The sequence below is a fragment of the Callospermophilus lateralis genome, chromosome 5, assembly GCF_048772815.1.
Source record: "Callospermophilus lateralis isolate mCalLat2 chromosome 5, mCalLat2.hap1, whole genome shotgun sequence".
Taxonomy (NCBI): domain Eukaryota; kingdom Metazoa; phylum Chordata; class Mammalia; order Rodentia; family Sciuridae; genus Callospermophilus; species Callospermophilus lateralis.
Window position 1 is genome coordinate 142,902,889 of NC_135309.1, and position 22,613 is coordinate 142,925,501.

At 44.5% G+C, this 22,613-nt stretch overlaps 1 protein-coding gene across 6 annotated transcripts in view; it reads left to right on the forward strand.

Annotated features, from left to right (window-relative positions):
• Pdzd2 (PDZ domain containing 2) overlaps nt 1-22,613 on the forward strand; it is a 234,553-nt gene that overhangs the window by 131,532 nt on the left and 80,408 nt on the right. For 5 of the 6 annotated variants that reach the window (XM_076857333.2, XM_076857334.2, XM_076857336.2 and 2 more), the window contains exons 2-5: nt 1,323-1,824; nt 11,945-12,087; nt 15,114-15,246; nt 19,913-20,068. In XM_076857333.2, the coding sequence (XP_076713448.2) occupies nt 1,323-1,824; nt 11,945-12,087; nt 15,114-15,246; nt 19,913-20,068 (934 nt within the window). The remainder of the gene's footprint in view (nt 1-1,322; nt 1,825-11,944; nt 12,088-15,113; nt 15,247-19,912; nt 20,069-22,613) is intronic. The other variant, XM_076857335.2, reaches the window with a different exon arrangement.

The window sequence follows — 22,613 nt, forward strand, 5'->3', positions numbered from 1 at the left end:
TTCCAGCATCCTTCCTTTTCCTGGTCTTCTGTGTGCTTTCCACTTTGTTCGGTGATCCTCTTAAAATGATGCCCAAATTGGGCATGACTGTCCTTGTGTGTTATGAACAGCTCACATTAGGACCATACTAAGAAATGAACCTGATACTCATTCTGTGCAGCACATGGCTGCTAATGCTTCCTTAGCATCTTCATATTAGTCTGGCCCCTATCCAGTATTGGATCTTTTTGGTACACTTGGAAAGGTTCTATTTCTTATTGAAGATGTAGGCAGCGTAGCCCCAGGCCTTTTCTTTGTAAGCGTAGGAAGACTAGAAGCAGGTGGGATTTGTGAAAGACTCAGTTGTCATCACTCTTTGCTTGGGAACCAGTTGCTGTAGGGCAAAAGCTCCTAATGTGCAGTTGATCTTTTTGATCCTAGAAACAAAAGTTAACATTTCCCCCAATCCATGCTCTCTATTCTTTCTTTACCCTGGGGACTCAATATCATTCCTTCAGCAATATGTGGATGGCAGTCTAGCTTAATGCCAATGTAAGATGTTCTTGAAGGAGTAAAGAAAAAAAAGTTCTTAATTTTTATTCACCCACTTCTTTTATTAATCATAGTTAGCCTATTGTGCTGGAGAACATTGGAAGTTTTTAAAAATATTATTAATTGACATATAAGTATATTATGTGTGTCAATTATGTGATGAAATATGACATTTCAATACATGTACACAATGTGTAGTGATCAAGATAGTTGTCACCATAGACATTTGTCATTTCTTTGTGTTGGGGTTATTCAAAATCCTCTCTACCACCTATTTAGAAATATACAGTTAAATGTTGCAACCACAGTTACCCTACTATACTATAGAACATTCGATGTTATCCCTCCTATAAGAATTTTATTTCATTTCAGTGACTGGAGATATAATTCAGTGGCAGAGCACTTACTTAGTTTACATGTGACCCTCGGTTCAATCACCAGAACTGAAAAAAAAGTTTATTTTTTAATATGTTAGGATTGGCTCTGTCGGTAGAAAAACCCTTCTCTGACTCCTAATGCTAGGGGACTTAAATTAGTAATTTCTAGTTCATGAGGTTTTTTGTTTATTTGAGGGCGTGGGGATCATTTTATCAATTATATAAAAAAATATATAAAAAATATAATATTAACAATTATATAAATTTAAAAAGTTGAATGTTGAGCTCTCTAGAAAGCTCAAAAGTACCTCAGTATGTTGGCCAGGGTTTTCATCACCAGGTCCTGCGAGGTTTGTCCACCCTGGGTGTTAAGAAGGGCGTTGGCGGCTCTAACAGGCACCTCTGTTTTTGCAGTTACCTGGCTGAGCAGTGCTGGAATGGCGGCTTCATCTACCTGATCATGCTGCGGCGCTTCAAGCACAAAACCCAGTCTACTTATAATGGCAACAGTGGCAACAGCTCTGAACCAGGAGAGACACCTACCTTGGAGCTGGGTGACCGAACTTCAAAAAAGGGGAAAAGAGCAAGAAAGTTTGGGGTCATTTCCAAACCTCCCACCAGCAAGTCCCCGGAGGAATCCAGGAGCAGCGCCAGCTGTGAGTTGGCCGATGACGCCAGCACTGAGCTGGAGAACGGCACTGACCCTGAGCTTGGAAACGGGCATGCCTGTGAGCTAGAAAATGGCCCGCATTCTCTCAAGGAGGCGGCTGGAGCCCATCTCGAGAGATCAGAAGTAGACAGAGGAACGGAGAACAGGACTCCAAAGACAGATGCTCCTCTGACCACAAGCAATGACAAACGTCGCATCTCAAAAGCTGGAAAGACGGACTTTCAGTCAAGTGACTGCCTGGCTCGGGTAAGGTTCCGTTTGCTTATAGAACCTCCATTTTTAAAAAATATATACTTTTCAGTTGCTTTTTAAATATAGAAAATATGTCTAAGATGACCTTGTACTTGGAAGCCAACAAATTTATCAAGATAAATGATCAGAGCACATAACAACAGCAACCATGAAAAGGTTCGAGTCATTTTATCCCATTTAAATAAAGAGCTAGTCGAGTGATCATAAGTGGAAAAATTCAAGCCTTCTCTGGTAAAGTGTGTGTCTTGAGCTGTGTCATTAGTTATCATTGCTGTCAGAGTGAAATGGCTACTCCAGGGCCAGGAATTCCTGGTGGTATTTGAGAACACAAACATCCCATCTTCAGTCTTACACAGGAAAGGAAGCAGCTGCCTTTATTTTTAACAATTCAAAACCAGTGGTATTTTCATGGGATCATATTCTTGCATTGGTAAATTCCAGTGAAATGGGAAGTTTCACAGAAATCTCTGACACTGTGATATTCAGTTGCGATGGTCAAGGTTGGTCTTACCTAAAAGCAGAACAGATGTGAATATTCTGACAGGTGATAGGTGAGCTTCTCGCCTTGATTGTCTCCTTCATTATAACCAACATTCCTTCATAGCAGAGTTACATTTCTCTAAGGTAAACATGTCAGTCCCAAGAATCCCCTGGCAGATGTTTTGATGAACCCTAAATGAAACAATAGCTTCCTAGGTGAGTGCTGATTGGTGTCTTCTTTAGTCAGGAGACACCATCTATAGAGATGGAAAGGTGGGAAATGGACACAGAAGAATCATGTTCAGTTTTGCATTGAGAAAGGGGTGCCCTGGGAGTGAAAAAAAAATTTCTCAAAAGGCTATTTGATGCAATTGTTTCTATAATTTCAGCGAATCTACATGATGAATTGAATCAAAATAACACCTCTCTCAAGGGATTGTTTTCCTTCATTTTAGGAGCCAAATGATCCCCATAAAGCCAGAGAAGGCATTATTTTTAGATGGGATATGTAAACAAATGAGAAGGGAAACCTTGTGTCTTTATCAGTGATTTTTCTACCAATTTTATGGGATTCCCCCCAAATTAAAAGCAATGAAAATACTATATGCTCCTTATCAGGGACTCTGTCTTGCTATGATTTTTCTTCTAATGATTGGATTACAAATATCCAGAAAGTCTAAGGTGAAAAATAGAAAGTAGGGTGTGTTTCTTCCTTAATAATTTAGAAGGTTTGGGTGCCAAAAGAAGGTGAATCTTGCTTATAGTCCAAAGAACAGGCTTTGATTTGGCCTAGGACACAATGGAGATAATTTGAAATGATAGTAAAAGAAAAAATGAAAAATGCCGCCCAACTTTGAAGAGTACCCCTCCTCCACTCATCTTAATTAAAATAATATCAGAATTGATTTTTTTGGATTTGGCTATCCGAAGACTACACACATGTCAGAGTGTCTTTGCCCAATCTTTTACAATTTTTTATATGTTCTTTTTTAGTAATGCATGATAGTCGAATATATTTTGACATATTATACATACCTGGAGTATAACTTCCCATTCTTGTGGTTGTAGATGATGTGGAGTTATACTGGTCGTGTATTTATACATGAACATAGGAAAATTATGTCTGATTCATTCTACGGTCTTTCCCATTCCCATCCCCCCTTTCCTTCATTCCCTTTTGTCTAATCTAAAGTACTTCTGTGCCTTCACACACACACTTATTGTGTGTTAGCATCCACATATCAGAGAGAGCATTAAACCTTTGATTTGGGGGGGATTGGCTTAGGTCGCTTAGCATGACAGTCTCCAGTTCCATCCATTTACCAGCAAATGCCATAATTTCATTTTTCTTTATATCTTTGCTTGATATTTGCGCTCTTTTTGTCCCAGAAGGTATAAATGAAAGGGTGAAAAAAAAAATACAAGACTTGATTGCATTTGGGGCAATTGGTTGCTTTGGAGCCACATTGCTATAGAAGGGAGAGACTGGCCATCTGGAACTTGCATTCTTTGTACCTGTCCATTAACCATAGACTGATTGTTGACCCTGGGTCGGACTTTTGGTCTTGGTAGGTAGGAAGGGCCCGTACTCCTTCTCAGGCACTCATGTTTTACCACACTTTTCAGCCCCAGAAGCAACCTCATTAGATGGCTTTGCTCAGGATTGACGGAGTTGGCAAGGAGATCTTCATGTCCTCCTAGCACCTAAATTGGAACCAGTCTCCCTTTATAAAAGATTGCTTAGGTTCTTGGGCTGGAGTGGATTTTTATTTTTACTCTAGGATAGTTGAGACCAAGGTCATGCTAAAATGGAATTTCCAGGAAAACAGAAATTAGCTATTTACCTCTTAAGCCTTTGGGGGAAAAAAATTCCATTGCATTTGAAAAATGGGAGATTAACTGTGTCAGCATTGTTCCGTTTCTGCTTTATTAATGATTTAATATATCTACAAAGACTTAATAAATTACAGAAAAGGCCTATAGTGCTCATTCAGACCAATTTTGTTTGCCAGGTACTTCACTCATTTGTTCTAAGAAAACATTCCATTAAACTAAATCCTGTCTTTGTTTCCCTGGTCTATTCTCTCTTCACAGAGCAATAGGAAATGTATTTCCTTTTAACAAATATTTTCTTTTTTAAAAAAATGGTATGCTTGTGTAAGATAGTAACACACAATGATACACAGACAAGCACATTAATTTTAAAAAATACAAAAGTTGGGTTCATCTTCTAAAACCTAAGGATTTCCTAGGACATCAACCAGTAATTTTAGAAATGAACCCAAAGTTCCTTACCACCTTTTCAGCAAAGATCATTAGTCATTCAAGATGACAGATTTCTCAAGTCTGTTTATATAAAAGGTGTATTTTTGTAGTGTTGTGTGTTAAAAATGTGTACAACCAAACCGTCTCGTAACAAAAGGAAAAAAGCCCACTGTTTGTCAGGCAGGCAAGTTCATTCTCGACTGGCATTTGTATGTTTGTGGGTACATTTGAGGCCTTACCCCAGAAATCATGATCACCCTAGAGTACCAGACCTTTCTGCTGTGTCGTCTCCGTAAGTGCTTCTTCAGAGAACTCAGGCTGCAGGATGGAAACTAAGAAGGCAGTTCACACCCAGGACCTCCACTGAGTTTGCATCAAACAGGGGGCAGCATGAGGATGATCCTCTTCTAGGAAGTCCTCAGGGCCACCTGGTGAACTCACATTGTCCTAAGGATCACATTCCCTGAGTTCATGTCTGAGCTCTCGCCCACCTCCAGAACCTGCAAGCTTTATGCCAACTCCCTACAGGATGTCCCCATCTTGGATGTTCCTCTTCACCCTAAAACTCAATGCATCCACTGTCTGCACCATCAAACCCACCCCAATGTTCCAGGTCTCACCATCCACAAGTTGTCCAATCCAGAACCACCTGAAATTCAACTGAAGTGGCCTGTTTTGTCCAGGTTTTACCATGGTTTGTCACATGGTTTGTCCTGGGAGAGTCTCCCTGGTCATCCTGGTGTCCACTGAAACTCTGTCCTTTCCCTTACACCATATCAAGTCAATTACCAAGTCCTGTCAACTCTAGTTCCCTTTAAGATGCACAGATCTGGCCACTCCTTTCCCCACTCCCATGCTGCTGGTTCAAAGCTGGGCAGCTTTCATTGCTCACCTGGGAGGTGTGGTAGTGGCCTCCCACCTCACTGCCCCTACTCCCCTCCCTTTCATCTATTGTGCCCTGCAGCCAGAGGAACATTTCTGAAGAGCCAGTCTCATGACTCATGTGCTCGCGCGTGCGCGCGCGCGCACACACACACACACACACACACACGTGCACATGCATGCATGCCGTGCTCACACACATACGTACCCTGTAGCTTAGAGCCTTTGGGGAAGTCCACTTTCCCTTCAGGGTAACATCCAGACACCTTGCCGTGTCATCAGAGGCCCTTCATTATGTGATCCCTGCTTAACTTTCTGTCTCTGTCTCCTCCTTCCTTTCTTTTATTTTTTAAGCATATTAACCAGTTTATTAGATAATAAAGGATATGATAAAGGATGTATATAAGCAGCTAGCTGAAGAGGTCCACAGGATGAGGTCCTCAGGGTGCCCACCACAGGAGCTTCTATCTTTGTGGAAGAGAGACACACCCCTCTTCTGGCACATGGTTGCATTACCCAACCCAGAAGCTCTCCAAACCCCATACTTCAAGAATCTTTATGGAAGCTTCACCACATTGGAGTGATCCATTGTTCACTTCCAAGCCTTTCCTCCTCCCTGAGGTTGGGGGAGGCTGGGAATTCCAGCCTCCTTATGACGTGGTCCTTCTGATGGCCAGTGCCTCTCCTGAAGCCGTCTGGGATATTCAGTTCCTCACTGCTTGCTTCCTCTCCTGGCAGGGTCCTTCACAGGCTGTGTTTGCTTTGCCCCTGAGCCATGTGGGTTCATCTTCTAAAACCTAAGGATTTCCTAGGACATGTTGTCTCTGCCCAGTCGCCCACCCTACCCCCACCCCCTCTCCTCCATAGCTTGGCTTCTGCCTTCCATGGAGACCAAGCATCATGATGCTCTCTTCTTGGAGGCTTTTTGTGACTTTCTTGCCACCTGCTCCATCTTTAGGCCCCTCCTCTCTGGGCTCCTAAAGTACCACCTGCCATTTTCACTGATGCACAAACCCTACATCTTCCAGTTATCATTGACTTGTTGTGTCCCCAGTAGACTTTTAAGGTTGGGCCTTATTTGTCTGTCACGGGTCCCAGCTCAGGGCCTTGCACTTGCAGGTGCTCTGTAAATCTTTATTTATGAAGATGCTCACGAGCACCATGCCCAGGAGATGGACAATGGATTCCAGCCCCAGTTCTTCTATCCCCAACTGTGTGGCTTTGGGGCCGTCATCACCCTTCTCTGGGTTTCTGTTTTCTCACCTGTAAACTGAGCATTTGGGCCTGATGACTAAGGGACTTCCAGCTCTGACATTATGATCACACTTTTCTCTGATTTCTCACTGATCTTTCTAATAAGAAGGGAAAAGCAAACAGTCTCAGAGTAGGTTTGCAACAAAGCCAGAGTATTTGCTACAGGGAAGTTCAAGTTGGATGATGTGTCTTCTCACATTTGGGGCAAAGATGCTGTTGTAAAATGTTATTTTTGGTTCCAGCAGAAATGAGGTCATTTAAATGCTGCAAGACAGCTCCCTTTAATGTTCCGCCCGTGTTTTAGTAAATAAATCCCTGCATTGGCTGTGGGGAAGCGAAGCACGTGTGGACTTACACAGTAGTTGGCAGCGTGCAGGAGAGGGTAACACTGACGACCTTAGTTCAGAAGTCCACAGCACCCCCTTTTTCGTGGTTTGGCTTTTTCTCAAAAGGCTAACAAAGTTTCATTGCCCTTTAAGCCAATGTAAGAGAAAACAAATGCCCGAACCATCTGTCTAGACATAGTCTGTTTCAGAACTCAGTTGTCTCTACAACTGGATCGGTGTTCACACATTGAACGTTGGCGAACACACAGGTCTCACATCTGGTTCAGCCTCTTAACAGTCTCAATTGTCCAAAGAACCATTGCATTAGTGGATAAATGTTCCTTTTTGTTTATTCCATCGTATTTGTGGAATATTGATATTATGTGATAAGACTCTGTTCCTGAGGGTAGAGAGTCTTCAGTTGTACTGACAACTAGCTTCCTTATCAGTTATACTGATAACAAGGAAACCTGCACTGATTTCTTTGAACATTCCCCTTAAATTTTTTTTACTTTCAATTATGGGGAAATAATCATTAATGGATGAAGATGAAGATCTGGTTTCACTGCTAAATGAGGTAACAAGGTTCCTTGTCCTGTAGTATTTATACCATAGAAGAGACTGTCAACAACACATAAGCAACAAATCATAAGGTCCAAAGGGGACAAATGTAAATGAACTAAACGGGTGAAGTACACGATGGCTGGGCAGTGGCATAGGTAGAGGGCTAGTTGATATTGGGTTTCAGCAAAGGAGGACCTCCTTACAGAGGTGACGTTTGAGCTGAGCCCAAGAGTCAGGAGACGGCAGCCCTGTGAAATCATGGCTCAGAATGTTCCCAGGAAGGAACCAGCAAAGACAGCAGTCCTAAGAAAGGAACAACAGAGTGTCCCAGGAGTGAAGAAACCGAGTGCCAGGAGATGATTCTGAGAGTGGACAGGGCCAGCTTACAAAGGTGCCCAGCTGCCATCCCAGAATTTGGACCTTCCCCTTTGGTCTGTGGGGAGTCACTTCAGCCATTGGAGCATCTACGCTGAGTGCATCTTATCCTGTGCTTTTTAATCACCCCCCTGGGTGTTTAATGGAGAACAGTGCATTATAGGAGGTGAAGAATGAAACAGGAGACCAGATCAGAGGCTATCATGGTCACCACGCTGAAAATGCTGGTGGCTTTGATAGGGTGCTTATGGGGAGGATGAGCAGAAGCAGATCTGTTTGGGGAATAGAACCTACAGATGCCTCACATGGCTATGATGTTGGAAATGAAATAGGAGGAATAAGAAATTGCATGCTCATGAGCTTTTGGCTTGCATATCCTCTGTAGCTTGAGTAGATGACAGTCCTGTTCCCATTGAGATGAGACAGCCAGGAGTAGGAGGGGAAGAGTTTTGTTTTGACTGTACTGAGGTGTGAATTAAATACCCGTGTGGAATTGTAAGAAGGCAGTTGAAAATATATTTAATATTGTTATATTTAAGTTAGCCTGTTTGTTTTGGACCAGTACCAGCTTTAGCCTAATAAACTTCAGACACTCGTTTTATTTTTAACTGAACATTGCTTTTGCTATAGGCAACTCAATTTAATACTGGCAATTAAAACTGATAATGTTTGCCTCTTGCTGCTTGTGTCTTCCTTTCTATTCCTCTGAACTCCTTCATTAGATGATCAAGAAATCCCAAGGCAAGGAAACTTGGCATTGATTTCTTTGAACATTCCCCTTAAAAATTTCTATTTTCATTTATAGGGAGAAAATCATATCATGGGACGAAAGTGAAGGAGATCTGGGTTTTTACTGGAATAGTTAGAGATATTACAGACTGTCCTTTCTACCCTCTGAAGCCACTTGTATTCAATATATGTTTTATCTTACTTATTTTTATTTTTTATTTTTTTAATGCCTTCATTTTTATTTATTTATATATGGTGCTGAGGATCGAACCCAGGGCTTTACACTTAGGTGAGCGCTCTAACTCTGAGCCACAACCCCAGCCCTCTTACTTATTTTTAATTTGCTGTAAATGTGTTGGGACAGGGGAGGATGTGAAGTGGGTTTGTTAGTGCTCTTGATGAAAATTGTCTTGAACTCCTCTGCCAGAATAAACATTTAGGTCATTTATCTACCTACATGAACATAGTTTTGCAAGTTTCTTATCACAGGTTCTAATTCTAAAAGCATTTTAAAATTAAAAGGAGCATATCTAGTGTTATTGCACCCACCGTGAATCATACAGGCTCTGTTTATAAAAGAGGAGAGTAAACGGGTGTGGGGGGGAAATAATGGCATAAACTAGTAATGGAGGTAGATAGGTTGTTATTACTTTGGGGCTCAATCTAAATAAAAGAGTTTCTTCTTTCTGGACTCCAGTTACATACCTTGGTGCTGTTTGGAAAGAGTTGCCCAGCTTTTCTGTGCTGGGGAGGGAGGACTGTCTCTCATCTGCTAGAACCCAGGAACCATGATATCTCTTCCATAGAAAGAAACAGGTCAAGCCACTGTCCTGCTCTTGTGTCTCTCACTGCACCATGAGGCCCAGGGAGACAGCCACAGGCTGTCTGAGATTCTGGCGTGGGAGACCCAGCAAGCCAGGACAACTAATCAGCCCTCCTGAATGTGTTGTTTTTGGTGATATCCACCAGGCATTGGAGTCTCTTATATTAGAAGTGTTGAAAGCTGCCATCTTGGTGATCACATTGATTTCCAAGAATGGCTTTCTGGAAGTAGTGGGGCAACAAGACACTTTAACGTCCAGGGGAGAATGTTTCTGAATGGGAAAGAGAAAGGTGTTCCAGAGGTCAGAGGCAGCAAACCAAAAACTGTGAAGTCCAAAGTGAGACTACTGGATGAAATAGGGATCGATGACAAGTTCATGAACGAGTGTGGTAAGCCAGTGACTTCTGAAGTTACATTTGGCCAGACAAGCTTCATTTGTCTGTGGTCAGAGGATGCAGGAGACACTTGGCACCACTGCCTGTTGCTGGAATAACGGAGTCCCACCGAGCAGCACTGTGCTAGAAAAAGTATAGGATCCAACAGGTCTCTGTCTGCTAATAATTTCCCCAGACATTCCTATTGCTGCACATCAGTGACTGCTCAACATCTGGTTTTTTCACTATTGCATAAAGTTTCATTTTAGTTTCTGACAGTGTGTATTTCAGATTTTCCAAATGCTTCACATTCTTTCTCCTTTGCAAGCAGCTTGAAAGGGCAGGTTGCCTATTTCTAGGGGGCGATGGTTCCATTGGGCCTTCATGATAGATGAAGAAAACATAGAGCTTTTGTTTTATATGGTGAGAAATATATTGTGACCCAGGACTAAAAAGAACTACAGGGATGAGCCTAGATTAAGACCCCCCAAATAAATCATTTTTCAAGATTTTGCTTTCATTTTTCTGAACAGCTAAGTATCTCAAAGAATTCAATGAGTTTGCAGTGAGTATGCTTGCATCCTCAGAATAAAATAAGGATCAAAGGGAAGGATTAACCAAAGCAGAGGAGCTATCAGCAATCCGATAACTAAAAGACATTTATTAGTTTTTAAAATATTTTTAAATGACAGATTGTTATAGGTGTTGGAACAGTTTTTAAATGTATTTAATGAGCATGTAGACCCGTGTCACCAATCCTATGAACCAACAGTTGATATCAACATTAATTTTCTATACAAAGATCTCATTTGGATTGAATTCAATATGCTTTAAACATACATATATGTGTGTGTGTGCACAATTGCATATGTTCATATAAGTACAGATTGAGCATCACTAATCTGAAAATCTGAAATCTCCAAAATGCTCCAAAATGCTCCAAAATACAAAAACTGTGGAGCACCAACCTCACGACACAATTGGAAAATTCCACACCTAACTTCATGTAATACATCACAGTCAAAACACAGGTGCACTAAAAATATTGTATAAAATTACTTCAGGCCATATGTATAGGGTACATATGAATCATAAATGAATTTTTGTTTAGATTTAGGTCTCCTCCAAAGATATCTCATTATGTATATGCAACTATTACTACACCCCCCCCAAAAAATCTGAAATCTGAAACACTTATGGTCCCAAGCACTTATGTGAGGCCCTGGGTTCAGTCCTCAGCACCACATATAAATAAATAAAACAAAGATATTGTGTCTAACTACAACTAAAAAATAAACATTTTTTAAAAATAGTATATGATTACCTATATTCATTATGTAACTGCTAGGTGTTGTGCTGACACCTATTTCCATAAATATTTCATTTAACCCTAACAGCCAACCTAGAAATACCAATCCTTATTCTCATGTTAGGGGCAAGGAAATAGACTTGTATGCATTACATGACTCATAAGTTACAGATGGCAGAACTAGGTTCAAACTAGTTGAAGTCTCCTGAGGCCAAGACATGATCTTTCTTCTTTTATTAATTAGTAGCTATGAAAAATAAAAGGATTCAGACTAAAGCCACTGTGTACCTACAGAGTGGCATGTAGGTCTCAGGCAGAAGCAGTTTCATTTAACAGGACCCTGGTCAGGAATTCAGTAACCACACTTGCTGGGCTGTCCAATGTCAAAGCCACTAGCCCCAGGTGGCTATATAAATTTAATTAGAATTCAGTGAAATTAAAAATTCAGGGCCTCTGTCACCACCAGCTCCATTCAAACACACCATCGCCACCTGTGGCCAGTGGTTCCATATTGGGTGGCACAAACAGAACATTTCCACTATCACAGAAAGTTCTATTGGACAGCACTGCCAGCCAGAGACTGGTCCAGTCCACAGGAGCTTTTCCTTCTGGGATGAGCTGGGAGGGCTCTTGCTGAGCGACGGATATTTGGCGAGACATGACAGCTCTGTTCTCCGGGTCGGTGCCACATGTCTGTTAGCGTCCTTCACGCATGTTCACTTTTTCTTCTAAGGAGGAAGTTGGTCGGATATGGAAGATGGAGCTGCTCAAAGAATCAGATGGGCTGGGAATTCAGGTTAGTGGAGGCCGAGGATCAAAGCGCTCACCTCACGCTATCGTTGTCACTCAAGTGAAGGAAGGAGGTGCCGCTCACAGGTGACTAGATAACTCTCCCCTGTCTCTCTGTCTCCTGTCCTCCCCTCCCCTTTCCTGGGTGCTTGTCCTCTTCCGGTTGGTCAAAGTCCTCATAATTATAGTTTATAAAGATCCTGTGGGTGCCTGGGAGGAAATCAGGCAAGAACAGTGCTAATCACACCTCTCTGAGCACAGGAAGTGGCTAATTGGTGAGGAGACTGCAGGATTCTCCAAACCTCGGAGGCAAGGTTGGGTTTCCTTCTACACCAGATGTAGTTTCAAGCAGATGTTATTGATCCGACTTCTTGGAGGCTGGTACTATGGAATATGTGGTTACTTATCAAGAATATGCTGGGAAGCAGAACACCACATCCCTGACGTCTTAACTCCCTGAGACTGTGACTGATAACTCAGGAAAGCGATTCATTTCCACTGTGACCACAGTTCATGCACTAGGGCTTCCCTTGTCAAGTCAATCAGGATTTCACACCCACTTAATGCACATGTGTCTGTTGGGCAGATGTGGAAGGGAAAGAAATAAACGTGAATTCCTTTCCATGTGACCTGAAAACAGTTCATGATTAAAAGCTTATTTTTTAATCTGAACAATCATCGGACATAAGAAGAAGCACTGGCTAGAGCATATGCAAAAAAAGGAGGTCAATTTGAGTGTGAGGGATGCAGCTCGACCAAAATATCAGGCATGTTCTTTGCCCTGCTAATTGCTTCCATTCATGTAGGGTGCCTACTATCTTCGAGGCATGGCGGGGTGGGTGCAGGTGCTACCTTCCCACATGTGCAGAGTAAGTATAGAAAGAGAAAGTCACTGATGAGGGAGGAGATTGTCTTTTATCTATCTGGAATTGTTCAGTCCAGGCACCCTGATTCTAAGGGGGATATGACCAGAGCAGGATCAGCCTGCCCAAGAATGAGAGGGAACTCAAGTATGTCTCATGAGATGTAGTTGAAGGAGCTAGAGGCATTTAGTCTGAGAATGCAAAATTAAGAAGAGGACCAGGAAACAGTAGCAAAACGTTTCCTGCTTCTGAATCCTCTTAGAGAGGAAGAAGCTAATAACTAAAGTAGAGAAAGGTTAGCTACAACTGTCAGTTTTCTGGGTGATAGGAATTATTGAAAGATTAAAACCTGACATGGTTTTAAACCAAGTGAGCATTACCAGACTTCCCGATGACACATGCTTTAATGAACTCCCACCAGGTAGCCATTTTCCCACAAATCCTAAGCTTAGGTTCTAGTCTATCTTTGGCAAGTTGGCAATTAGGAAATTCCTGTGCCCAGAGATAAGCTTTGCATGAAACTGTGTTTTGTCTGTTTCCCACCGGAACCCTTTCTAATGGCTCTCATCATTTTCCGTTCATTCTCAGCATGGAGTTGTATGTCTAGCTTTGCTCCGGGGTGTTGACTCCCAAGTGGGACATTCTGGCTAATAACAGGAGAAGAGAGAAATGAAATTAGAGTGCAATAGGAAAGGGGCTGGGTTGAGGCTGGTCTTGTGGGTATTATAGATAAGCAAGACCAGGGACACTGGCCAGAGCCCTTGGATTCTTTTATACCAGAATCCCTCTCCTCGGGATCACCTAGGGAGTCCACCCACACTCCTAGTCTTGAGATTCTTAGGGGTTTTCTTCCTCCATGATTTTTCTATTCCCTTCTTCTGCCTTTTCAAGCAACCAGAGGTGCCCTTAGCATTTCTGCGCTTCAGGGATATTTTTCCCCCCTGGGGTGCTGGGGATTGAACTCAGGGCCTTGTACATGCAAGGCAGGCACTCTACCAACTGAGCTATATCCTCAGCCCATGCTTCGGGGATTTTTGAAGGACAGCAAATAAGGCTGTCAGATGTCTGTGCTGCCTCCTGTCTTCTGTTAAAGCCTGAATTTATAAAAATAAAAAGAGTATGATGTATGTCCTAAAGAAAGGCGACAGAGAGAAACAGATGGAGACAAGAGGTAAGGATGAAAGGAGAGAAGTTGGTTGAAAGAAAGCAAGAGAGAGAGAGAGAGACAGACAGACAGACACTAGACTAGAGAGAACAGAGTTGGCTGGATCTGCCCACAGCAGCCCCTGGGGGCCCGTTTGCAGGGCACTGTAAACCCTAGGTGAGGGTTTGTTTACCTTATCAGATTTGAAGCCATCTGTGGCTCCTTTGGGATTTCAGGATACCAGACCCTTGGAGGCCCAGTTGGAACCCATGGAAGAGGCCTGCCCAGTGTCCTGGCACACTGTGCCACTGAGAGCCCCGAGTCCCAAGGAGACAATTCCAGGGACAGCAGAGGTTCCTTCCAGCCCACCAGGAAGGAAGCTCTGGATCAACCATAGTTTAATTTAAAGGAAATCAAGAAACAGAAAATGTTTGTACACCCATGTTTACAGGCCAGGTCTGCTACCTCCCATAGCAAATTAAAGTTTATTATTTTGATTTACCCTTCTCCTTAGGAAGCTTGGTTGTACGGATCCAATGATTAAAAACAAAAGTGTGGAAAGATTTTTCCCGGCCAAGGTCCTGTAACCTTGTTGGGGGTGGGGGGAAGGCAAGACCATAGAGCGTGGTGGTCACAGGTTCCCCAGAGGAAACCTGGTGAGGGTCCCGCATCTGGGAAGAGAAGGGGCTGTGGGTAAGGGAAGGCTGGGATGGGCTTAGGATACCCTTGCTGGCCCTGGACTGAGCTCAGTGACTTGGCTGTGGGGACAAGATGACAGGATTAGAAAGCGGATGACCTGACTTCCCCAAAACCCTGGGGTCTGGGTTTCTCTGTCCCCCTCCCCACCTAGTTGGGTGCTTCATGGACACCGATGTCAATAATGGGGGAAAGCTGAAATCCTAGAAATTTTCCCTCCTCTAGTGGGAATCTGGACTCAAAAGATAAGGCTGTTCCATCCCAGACTGTCTTTGGTTGTCACCTCTTCCTCTGTAGCCTGACTTTAACTGTCCCTTCTCACCACCTCCCTTGGCTCCTGGAGAATGACCCTTCTCAGGCCCAGGACATCTTGATGAGGGATCTTTTTTTTTTCATCTCCATTTCCTCAGGGATGGCAGACTGTCCTTGGGAGATGAGCTGCTGGTAATCAATGGTCACTTACTGGTCGGGCTCTCCCATGAGGAAGCTGTGGCCATTCTTCGTTCAGCCACCGGAATGGTGCAGCTGGTCGTGGCCAGCAAGGTAGGTAGTTTCGTTCAGTTCTTGAAAAAACTTCGAATGGTGGTGGTGGGTTCGGCGTCGAGCCCTCCCCCTGCCACACCCGGGTGCGGATGTGCCTGCCCACGCTGACCCTGGGCCCTGATCCGCAGGGCAGGCCAACGTGGAGGCCCTCCTTAGCTGAAGTACATTCCATTGGTTTTGCTTTTCTTTGAGAGTCTTTAAAGTCCCATGTTGCAGGGTGAAAAGATAATAATAGGACTAAGGAAGAGGTAAGAACAGTGGGGTGTAAGGAAGGACAGTGTGGAGGGAGAAGCAGTCCTCCCTGGAGAAACTAGGAAGGGGGTATGGAAAGCTGGACGGCAGGGAAGAGGGAGGTGGGGGATTGTATCTTCAAGTTCAGAAGGAAAAGAAGACACGGGGTCCTCCATGGGCAGGCCAGGGGCCTGCTTCTTAAGGCCTCGCTGGGGGAAGCCTTGGGGGCTCTTTTGCTCCCTCCACCCTGCGCCTTTCCGTCCTCCCAGTTCCACAGATGGAGAGTGAGGCCCAGCTTCCTTAGCAGGGGCCGTGATGCCATCAGCATCTGGCCATCAGCAGGCCCCCAGCATCGGCGCCACTCCCCCAGCCCTGGTCACTAGTCTTCAAGTGCTAGAGAAAGCCTGCAGGCTCCACAACTCTGATGAGAAAGAGAGGCACTGACCTCTCTCCTTCCTGTCACCTGATTGTGCTGTTGGTGAGACTAGGAAAGAGTCCCCTGTGAATGAGCAATCGGTGAATGGAGCCTCGGGACTTCCTTCCACTTCTGGCAGGGAGACGGGGTGTGAGGCCTTGTGCGCCTTAGCCCCTTCTCACACTACGCTGTTGCTGGTCAGGGTGATTCTTTTCCCATCATCCCTGTTGTTTTTGAACCTTGCATCGGAGGTTTATATATATATATTCCCAGTTAGATTCCAAGATTGGTTGCTGATTAGAGGAATACAATTGGTGCCTCTTATCCATAAGTTCTGCATCTGCAGGAAGGACTAGTAACCTGGGGATTATCTGAAGTACGCGGGAGGATGTGTAGGTGATATGCCATCCACTATTTTATAAAGGGACTTGAGCATCCTTGGATTTTGGTATGGGGGAGCGTGTCGCAGAACCAACCCCCCAGAGGTACTGAAAGTCAACTGTGTTTAACCAGTATTAGAAGAATACTTGGAGCTATCTGAAAAAAAAAATCTGCTTTTATTCCTTTATACTTTTTACCCCAGACCCTTGACTGGACTTTCAGGCTTCCAATATGCAGAGCCTTGGTGAAGGCTCAGTCGGAAATGCAGACATCTGAGGCCCTGGAGGCAGGAGCTGAGCCCATTCTAGGTCCTTTCCTCCCCTTCCAGAAGTTCCATGGGGTCCTCCAGGGTATCCTAAGTCCCCGGAGCTCCACACACAATGCCGGCCTAAGGGCTGTCTATACCCCTCACTGGGGACAAGGAAGGACAGCAGTCCTAAGGATGTCCCCTGTCAGCCTGCCGAAGGCCCCTGGAGGGAAATGCTGCCCCAGAGAAGAGGAAACAATTTCCTCATTTTGACAGACCTACCAGAGCCCGAACGCACAGCTCCCCTCCCCACAGCTGCAGCTCGAGAACCTGGGGTCCTGCCTGAGCTCTGTACCGTGTGTCACCAAGCCTTCATCTCAATGCTGCCTAATTTTTTTCAGCTAGTTTGGAAAATAAGGAAGGAGGGACATCTTTTCTACATCAAGCTGTTATTTACAAACAAAAAATATATAATATTAAAACAAAAAGGGCCCCTCACACACAGAGCTAATAATGAAGGGGGATCTGCTGGGCTCTGAAAACTAGTTCCCAGGGGATGCCTGGTCTCTGATCTCACGCACCACCTTAAAGGAAGAGAGGACACTGCCAGGGGCTTCTCACCTATTATCTAATCTCCTGGGATTCTTAAGAGTACACATCCCATTATACAGGTATGGGTTCTTTTTATTCAAAGGATGGAATTGAAACACCAGTTAACTTGCGTGTGGTCATGCGGCAGTAGATAGCAAACCCAAGGGTTATGCCGAGTCCTCCAGACTTCAAAGTTCATGCTGCTTCTCATACACCATGCTGCCCTTCAAGCAAATAAAATATAAAGGACCCCAGAGCCAATGGTATTAGGAAAAAATGTAATGTGTTCCTGCCAGAGGCACTGACTTTTAGGGACCCTTGCTGGGTTCTTGTAGGGCTGAGCAGGGTGCGGACGACAAGAATGGGTGGCCATTCCGGCTCTTGAGCATCCAGCCCAGATCCCAAAGGCGTGGTTGGGCCCCTTTTGCAATTAGACAATGAACTGCAGAGTCGCCACTGCTGCTGGTGTCTAACCTCAGCCTCCACCAGCCAAGGTGTTCATCCATTAGGGGGAAAAGAAGTGTCACTTTAGGCTCCTCTGGGTACCTGTTCCTCTTTTGTATCTAACAAGGGGAGATAATCCACTGACTTTGTTGTTGTCTTTATATTTGAATGAAGGAAGCTTCTAACTTGCTGAATAAAGAATAATAAAAATGTAAAATGTCTTGCTGGACATGATGGCACACACCTATAATCCCAGCTACTCAGGACGCTGAAGCAGGAGGATGGCAACTTTAGAACCAGCCCGGGCTGGAGGTCAGTGGTAGAGCGCCCCTGGGTTCGATCCCTAGTACCAAACACACACACACACACACACACACACACACACACACATGCCGCAGTCTGGCTGGGCACAAATTACGAGCCACTGAAGCAGGAACAAACTTTATTTCTGAACTCCACCAGCACACTCCACACACGCTCCCCGGGAATGCCACACACACAGTAGATCCTTGTTATTCTAGGTAATAGTCACCTTGTCACAAAATTTTAAGGCATTGTTTGGGAAATACAACAGTTACAGCAGAGAGGCTGTCTCATGTTTCTGCGCAAATAGGTTATATGTTTATAGTAGGAGCTTATAAAGTCTTTGTTGAAGGAACTCAGAATTTCCAAGTTAGTTTTGCTATTTCTGGAAGCCTTACATAGCAATACAGAATTCTCTCTCACTCTTTTTTTTTTTTAGTCCTGATTTTTATAACCAAGTAGTAGATTTTTATTATTTCTAATGTAGAAAACCCAGGAAAAAAATAAAGAGAAGAAAAAGATGAAATTTTGATAATGTCACCAACAATATAATCCACTAAGTGGTGTGTCCTTCCAGCTGGGCACATTTCTTTTAAATGGAGTCAAACACAAAGAAACAGGGTTCACACTGGGGGCAGTACCACCTAGAATTAAGTGCCAGCACAGCCCTTGAAAAGCCATGCTTCCTGGGCACATCCTTGCAACTCCAAGCCTCAGTTTTTTCTTCTATACAGTAAGAATCAGTGACCACGTCACAAGGATGTCATGGAGACTGTAGGAGATGGAGAGGGCCCTGAGCAGTGGAGGAGCATTTGGCTTTGTGACTTTATTACCTCTAATTCATTATTACATGCCTCATTAATATCATGCTCATTACTGTCATTTTAATCGGCTCGTTCAAGGAGCAGGGTGCTGTAAGATCCTGCCTTTCCACCCAGGAGGTGATTTCTACAGCCGCCCCCCCCCCCCGCCCCCGTTTTCATGGCTGTGGATCGTTCCTTCCTGTGGCTACCTTCTTCTGTTACTAGTCTAGCAAAGTTGACATCCCAGAAATCAACTCACCTTTTATTTAGTCACTTTTTCATTTCCATGGTTAAGAACTAACAACATAATATTCACAAATTGCATATCTACAATGAAAATTCTTTAGGTTCCTTAAAGGTGGAAGCAGCATCAAACGAGTAACAAATGCCACTGTCATTAGGTGTTCAAGCACTATGGTTTGTAAAGTCCAGTGTTGAATGTGGGTGTTTTTTGTTTTTGTTTTTGTTTTTTCTTTGTCTTCTATTCTGTCAACCTCAAGGCATATGATGATGAAAACTTTCACTTGTTTCCTTCCCTGAAGAAGTGGCTGGTGAGGGAGGGAAGGGAGAGAACACAGTTTCTCACTGGCCTCTGAGCGGCTCTGCCGCTGCACCCCTCCCTCCCTGGACCCCAGCCCCGCATTTGTGGCATTTCCCAGGAGGGCGCCAGACTGCCATGTGTCCTCATTTGCAGTTGGCGTTTCCATGAGCACTTAAGGATCTCACCTGCATCCCACAGCCTGCTTTGACCTTCTCTGCACAGAGGAGCAGAGGGCTGGGCTGATGAAGCCTCTTGGAGTCTGATCTTAATGGAGTCTGATTCTTTGAATTGTTGTTGACCTTTATAGGTTGTTCAAGGGCTGCTTTCATTGAAAAACCATTCTCGTGTCTCCAAGTTGGCATTTTGATTCAATAAACAATCTAATCTTTTTCTAACGGGCATATGCTGCTAAGATGGTAGCAGGGCAGGGAGGAGGGGGTCATAGATATTTGAGCTCTGTGCTAGGTCTGGGGACATGGATATGGGTAGAGATGGTGTTAGGTGGGAGGAACACTCATACAGGCAGGGCAAACAGACAAGTGAAGTTAGACATACACGCAGGGGAAAAAATAAATAATCAAGGCTATTAGAGAAGATGCCTCCAGGATGATCCAAAAGGAGGAAGCTCAGGCTTTGCCCAAGCAGCGGTGGTCAGCAGAACTGGTTGGTGCCAGGGGGTAATTCCTGGACCTTTCCTTGCATCCCCACAGGAAAGCTCTGCAGAGGACCTCCTCAGGTTGACCTCTAAGAGTCTGCCTGACTTGACCAGCTCGATAGAGGATGTGTCCTCATGGACCGACAATGAAGACCAGGAGCCAGACGGGGAAGAGGAGGAAGGGACCAGCTCATCCGCCATCCAAAGAGCAGTAAGTGTGACTCTGGTTTCTCCCAGGCTGCTCTTTTGGAATGGTTTCCCTGAAGACATGGGTGTCAGGATCAGAGGAGAAATACTTCGGAGACTAGGATAGACACCAGGATGGAAAAGGACCTCAGTGCACTCTTTTCCATATTTTTCTCAGCATCTTTTGGAAACATCTGCGAGGGGAAGGCGTTTCATTTCAGAAAAAAAAAAAAAAAATTGAAACTCCAAACAAATCAGAATGCAACTGGCTATTGAGTTCAGTGCATAGATCAGGTCTAGGATGCTTTGTGATATAAACAAGGATTTTGTTGCTGCTGCTTCTCGATAGTGTTTGAAAACAAGTGTTCGTGAACCTAAACTTAGACGGCAAGATTTCTGGATCCGAGTGGAATGTTAGCACAAAGATCACTCAGACAGATTTGTGTAGAAGACAGCTTACCATTTTAACCAAGCCAGGGTACCCCGCACAGCTTGGGGCTCTTCCTCACATGGCTGGTGTCACTTCACACCCTCAGGTTCTGCACATGTCACCTGGTGTACATGAAGCTGTCAGAACAGCTTCTGGCTCCATGGTCTCCTCTTTGTATCCCAGATCTGAAAAATGTGTCATTTGTGTGTGTGTGTGTGTGTAAACTCTTATTAGTCCTTTTTCTCATCCAACTAACCTTGGGGAAGGCACCCTCTTCTGCCATTTGGAACCTGTTATTCCTTCCCACCAGCTTTGAACCTAGGTAGCATAGATAGTGTTGGAAAATCAGCTTTGTTGATCATAAGGCCATCAAAGGCAAAAAAAAAAAAAAAAATGCATCTCATCATATTTGCCATAACATGCCATATTACTTTAAGAAGAAAAAGATTTTCCTCTTTACTTTTGGTCCCTGGAGATCCAGGGCCACTGAGTATGGTTTTACAGGTTGTAGGCTGCACAAAGGTATCACATCTCAGGAGTCACGATTTCATCATAAAATTTAGAAGCTTTTATGACATGTATTCTACAGAACCATGACTGATTTCAAACATTTCTCCAGCTGCTTTTCCCTCAAAGGAGGGAGCTTTCTCAGAAGACCAACCTGTAATAGCAGGCACACCTGAACTTAACCAGTGGGGCCGAGGTTGACAGTTTGAAACAACTGTGTGCTGATTCCTATCTTTTTGCGTTATGACTATTCAGTGGCTTTCCTTTGACTTTTGGTAATAGTAGAGACTCAACTAATTTTCATGACCTATCATGCCCTCCATGATTGACCCCTGACTGCTTCTCAGACCTCCCTGTAGACCAAACTGACCCTCAGTTCTATGCAGCCACCACCACGCCCATTCCTGAGCCCCTCATGGTGATTACACACTTTCCTGCCACAGAACCTTTGCAAATGTTGTTCTGTCTCTATGGAATCCTCTTTGCATAACTGATTCATGTTTATCTTTTGGGTCCCATAATGTTACTTCCTCAGAGAAACTTCCCGAATACCCTTTTCCAATCCCTCAGCTCTAGCACCACGACCAAGCATGTGCCCTCCTGTGAGGTACTTATCACCGATCTGTTTGATGCCTGGGGGCAGGTCAGACTAAGGTATGTTTCTCCCACCCGGTGGTGAGCTCCAGGAGGTGAGAAAGCATGATGACTGAGGCAGTGATCTGGTTGTTGAGTTATATGAAACTAAATTTAACAGCAAGGCTACTGCAGCAAGCCTGAACAGCAGCCCAGGTAGGGGATAGGGGGTGAGGGTGCAGGTTTAAAATTTAAAAAGCAGAGCAAGCATTCACTGAATACCTGCCATTTTTTCTCAGCTCTGTGCTAAGCCCAGAAAATAATGAAAAATGACAACAAAATCCAACCAGATTTACCTATCATCAATTTTATGGCTCTTCCCCTAGCCCACAGATGACCACAGCATGGCAGCTTCAAAGGGCCTCGGCTTCCTGTGCATGTCCCCATCTCATGGACCTCAGGGCTGCTCCTGGAATAAGCCTTGAGCACCTAAGCAATGTGTCTTCTCCCCACCATCTTCTCCTCTACTGTCTACCTATCTGTCAAGGCCAAGGTCATCCTGAGCTCTTTCTCCATGCCACCTCCAGCCCCAGAGCTCTAGGCTCTTGGCTAACTCAGCAGTTATCCTCTGCTCCTTGTGGTACAAGGTACAGCTTGTGGTACAAGGTACCCCTTGTGGTACAAGAAGGAGCAAGGGCTGTGTCACCATACAGCTAGCTAAGCGACTCCTTAACTCCCGCCCAACTCCAGCACTCCACCTCTCTAGCCAGACGCCCTTCGCTGCTGGCTCTGCCAGCCCTGCACTAGCCCAGGGAGTCCCCTTGCTCTCTCCCTCCCAGTGCTCCCAGTCTGGACAGTTCACCGTGGCTGAGCAGGAGCCCTTGGCTGAACTGGAGGCCTTGGCTGAGCAGCCATGCCTCGGGGGAGGTCACTAGATTTCAATGGAAAGCTCAGTGAGCTCAGGGTCTTCTCCAGAGGGGAGAGGGGACCTTGGCTGCTCGTCTGATAAAGCCCCCAGCCTTAGTGTAGCACAAAGGCTCTTTGTGGGGAAGGTCACAGT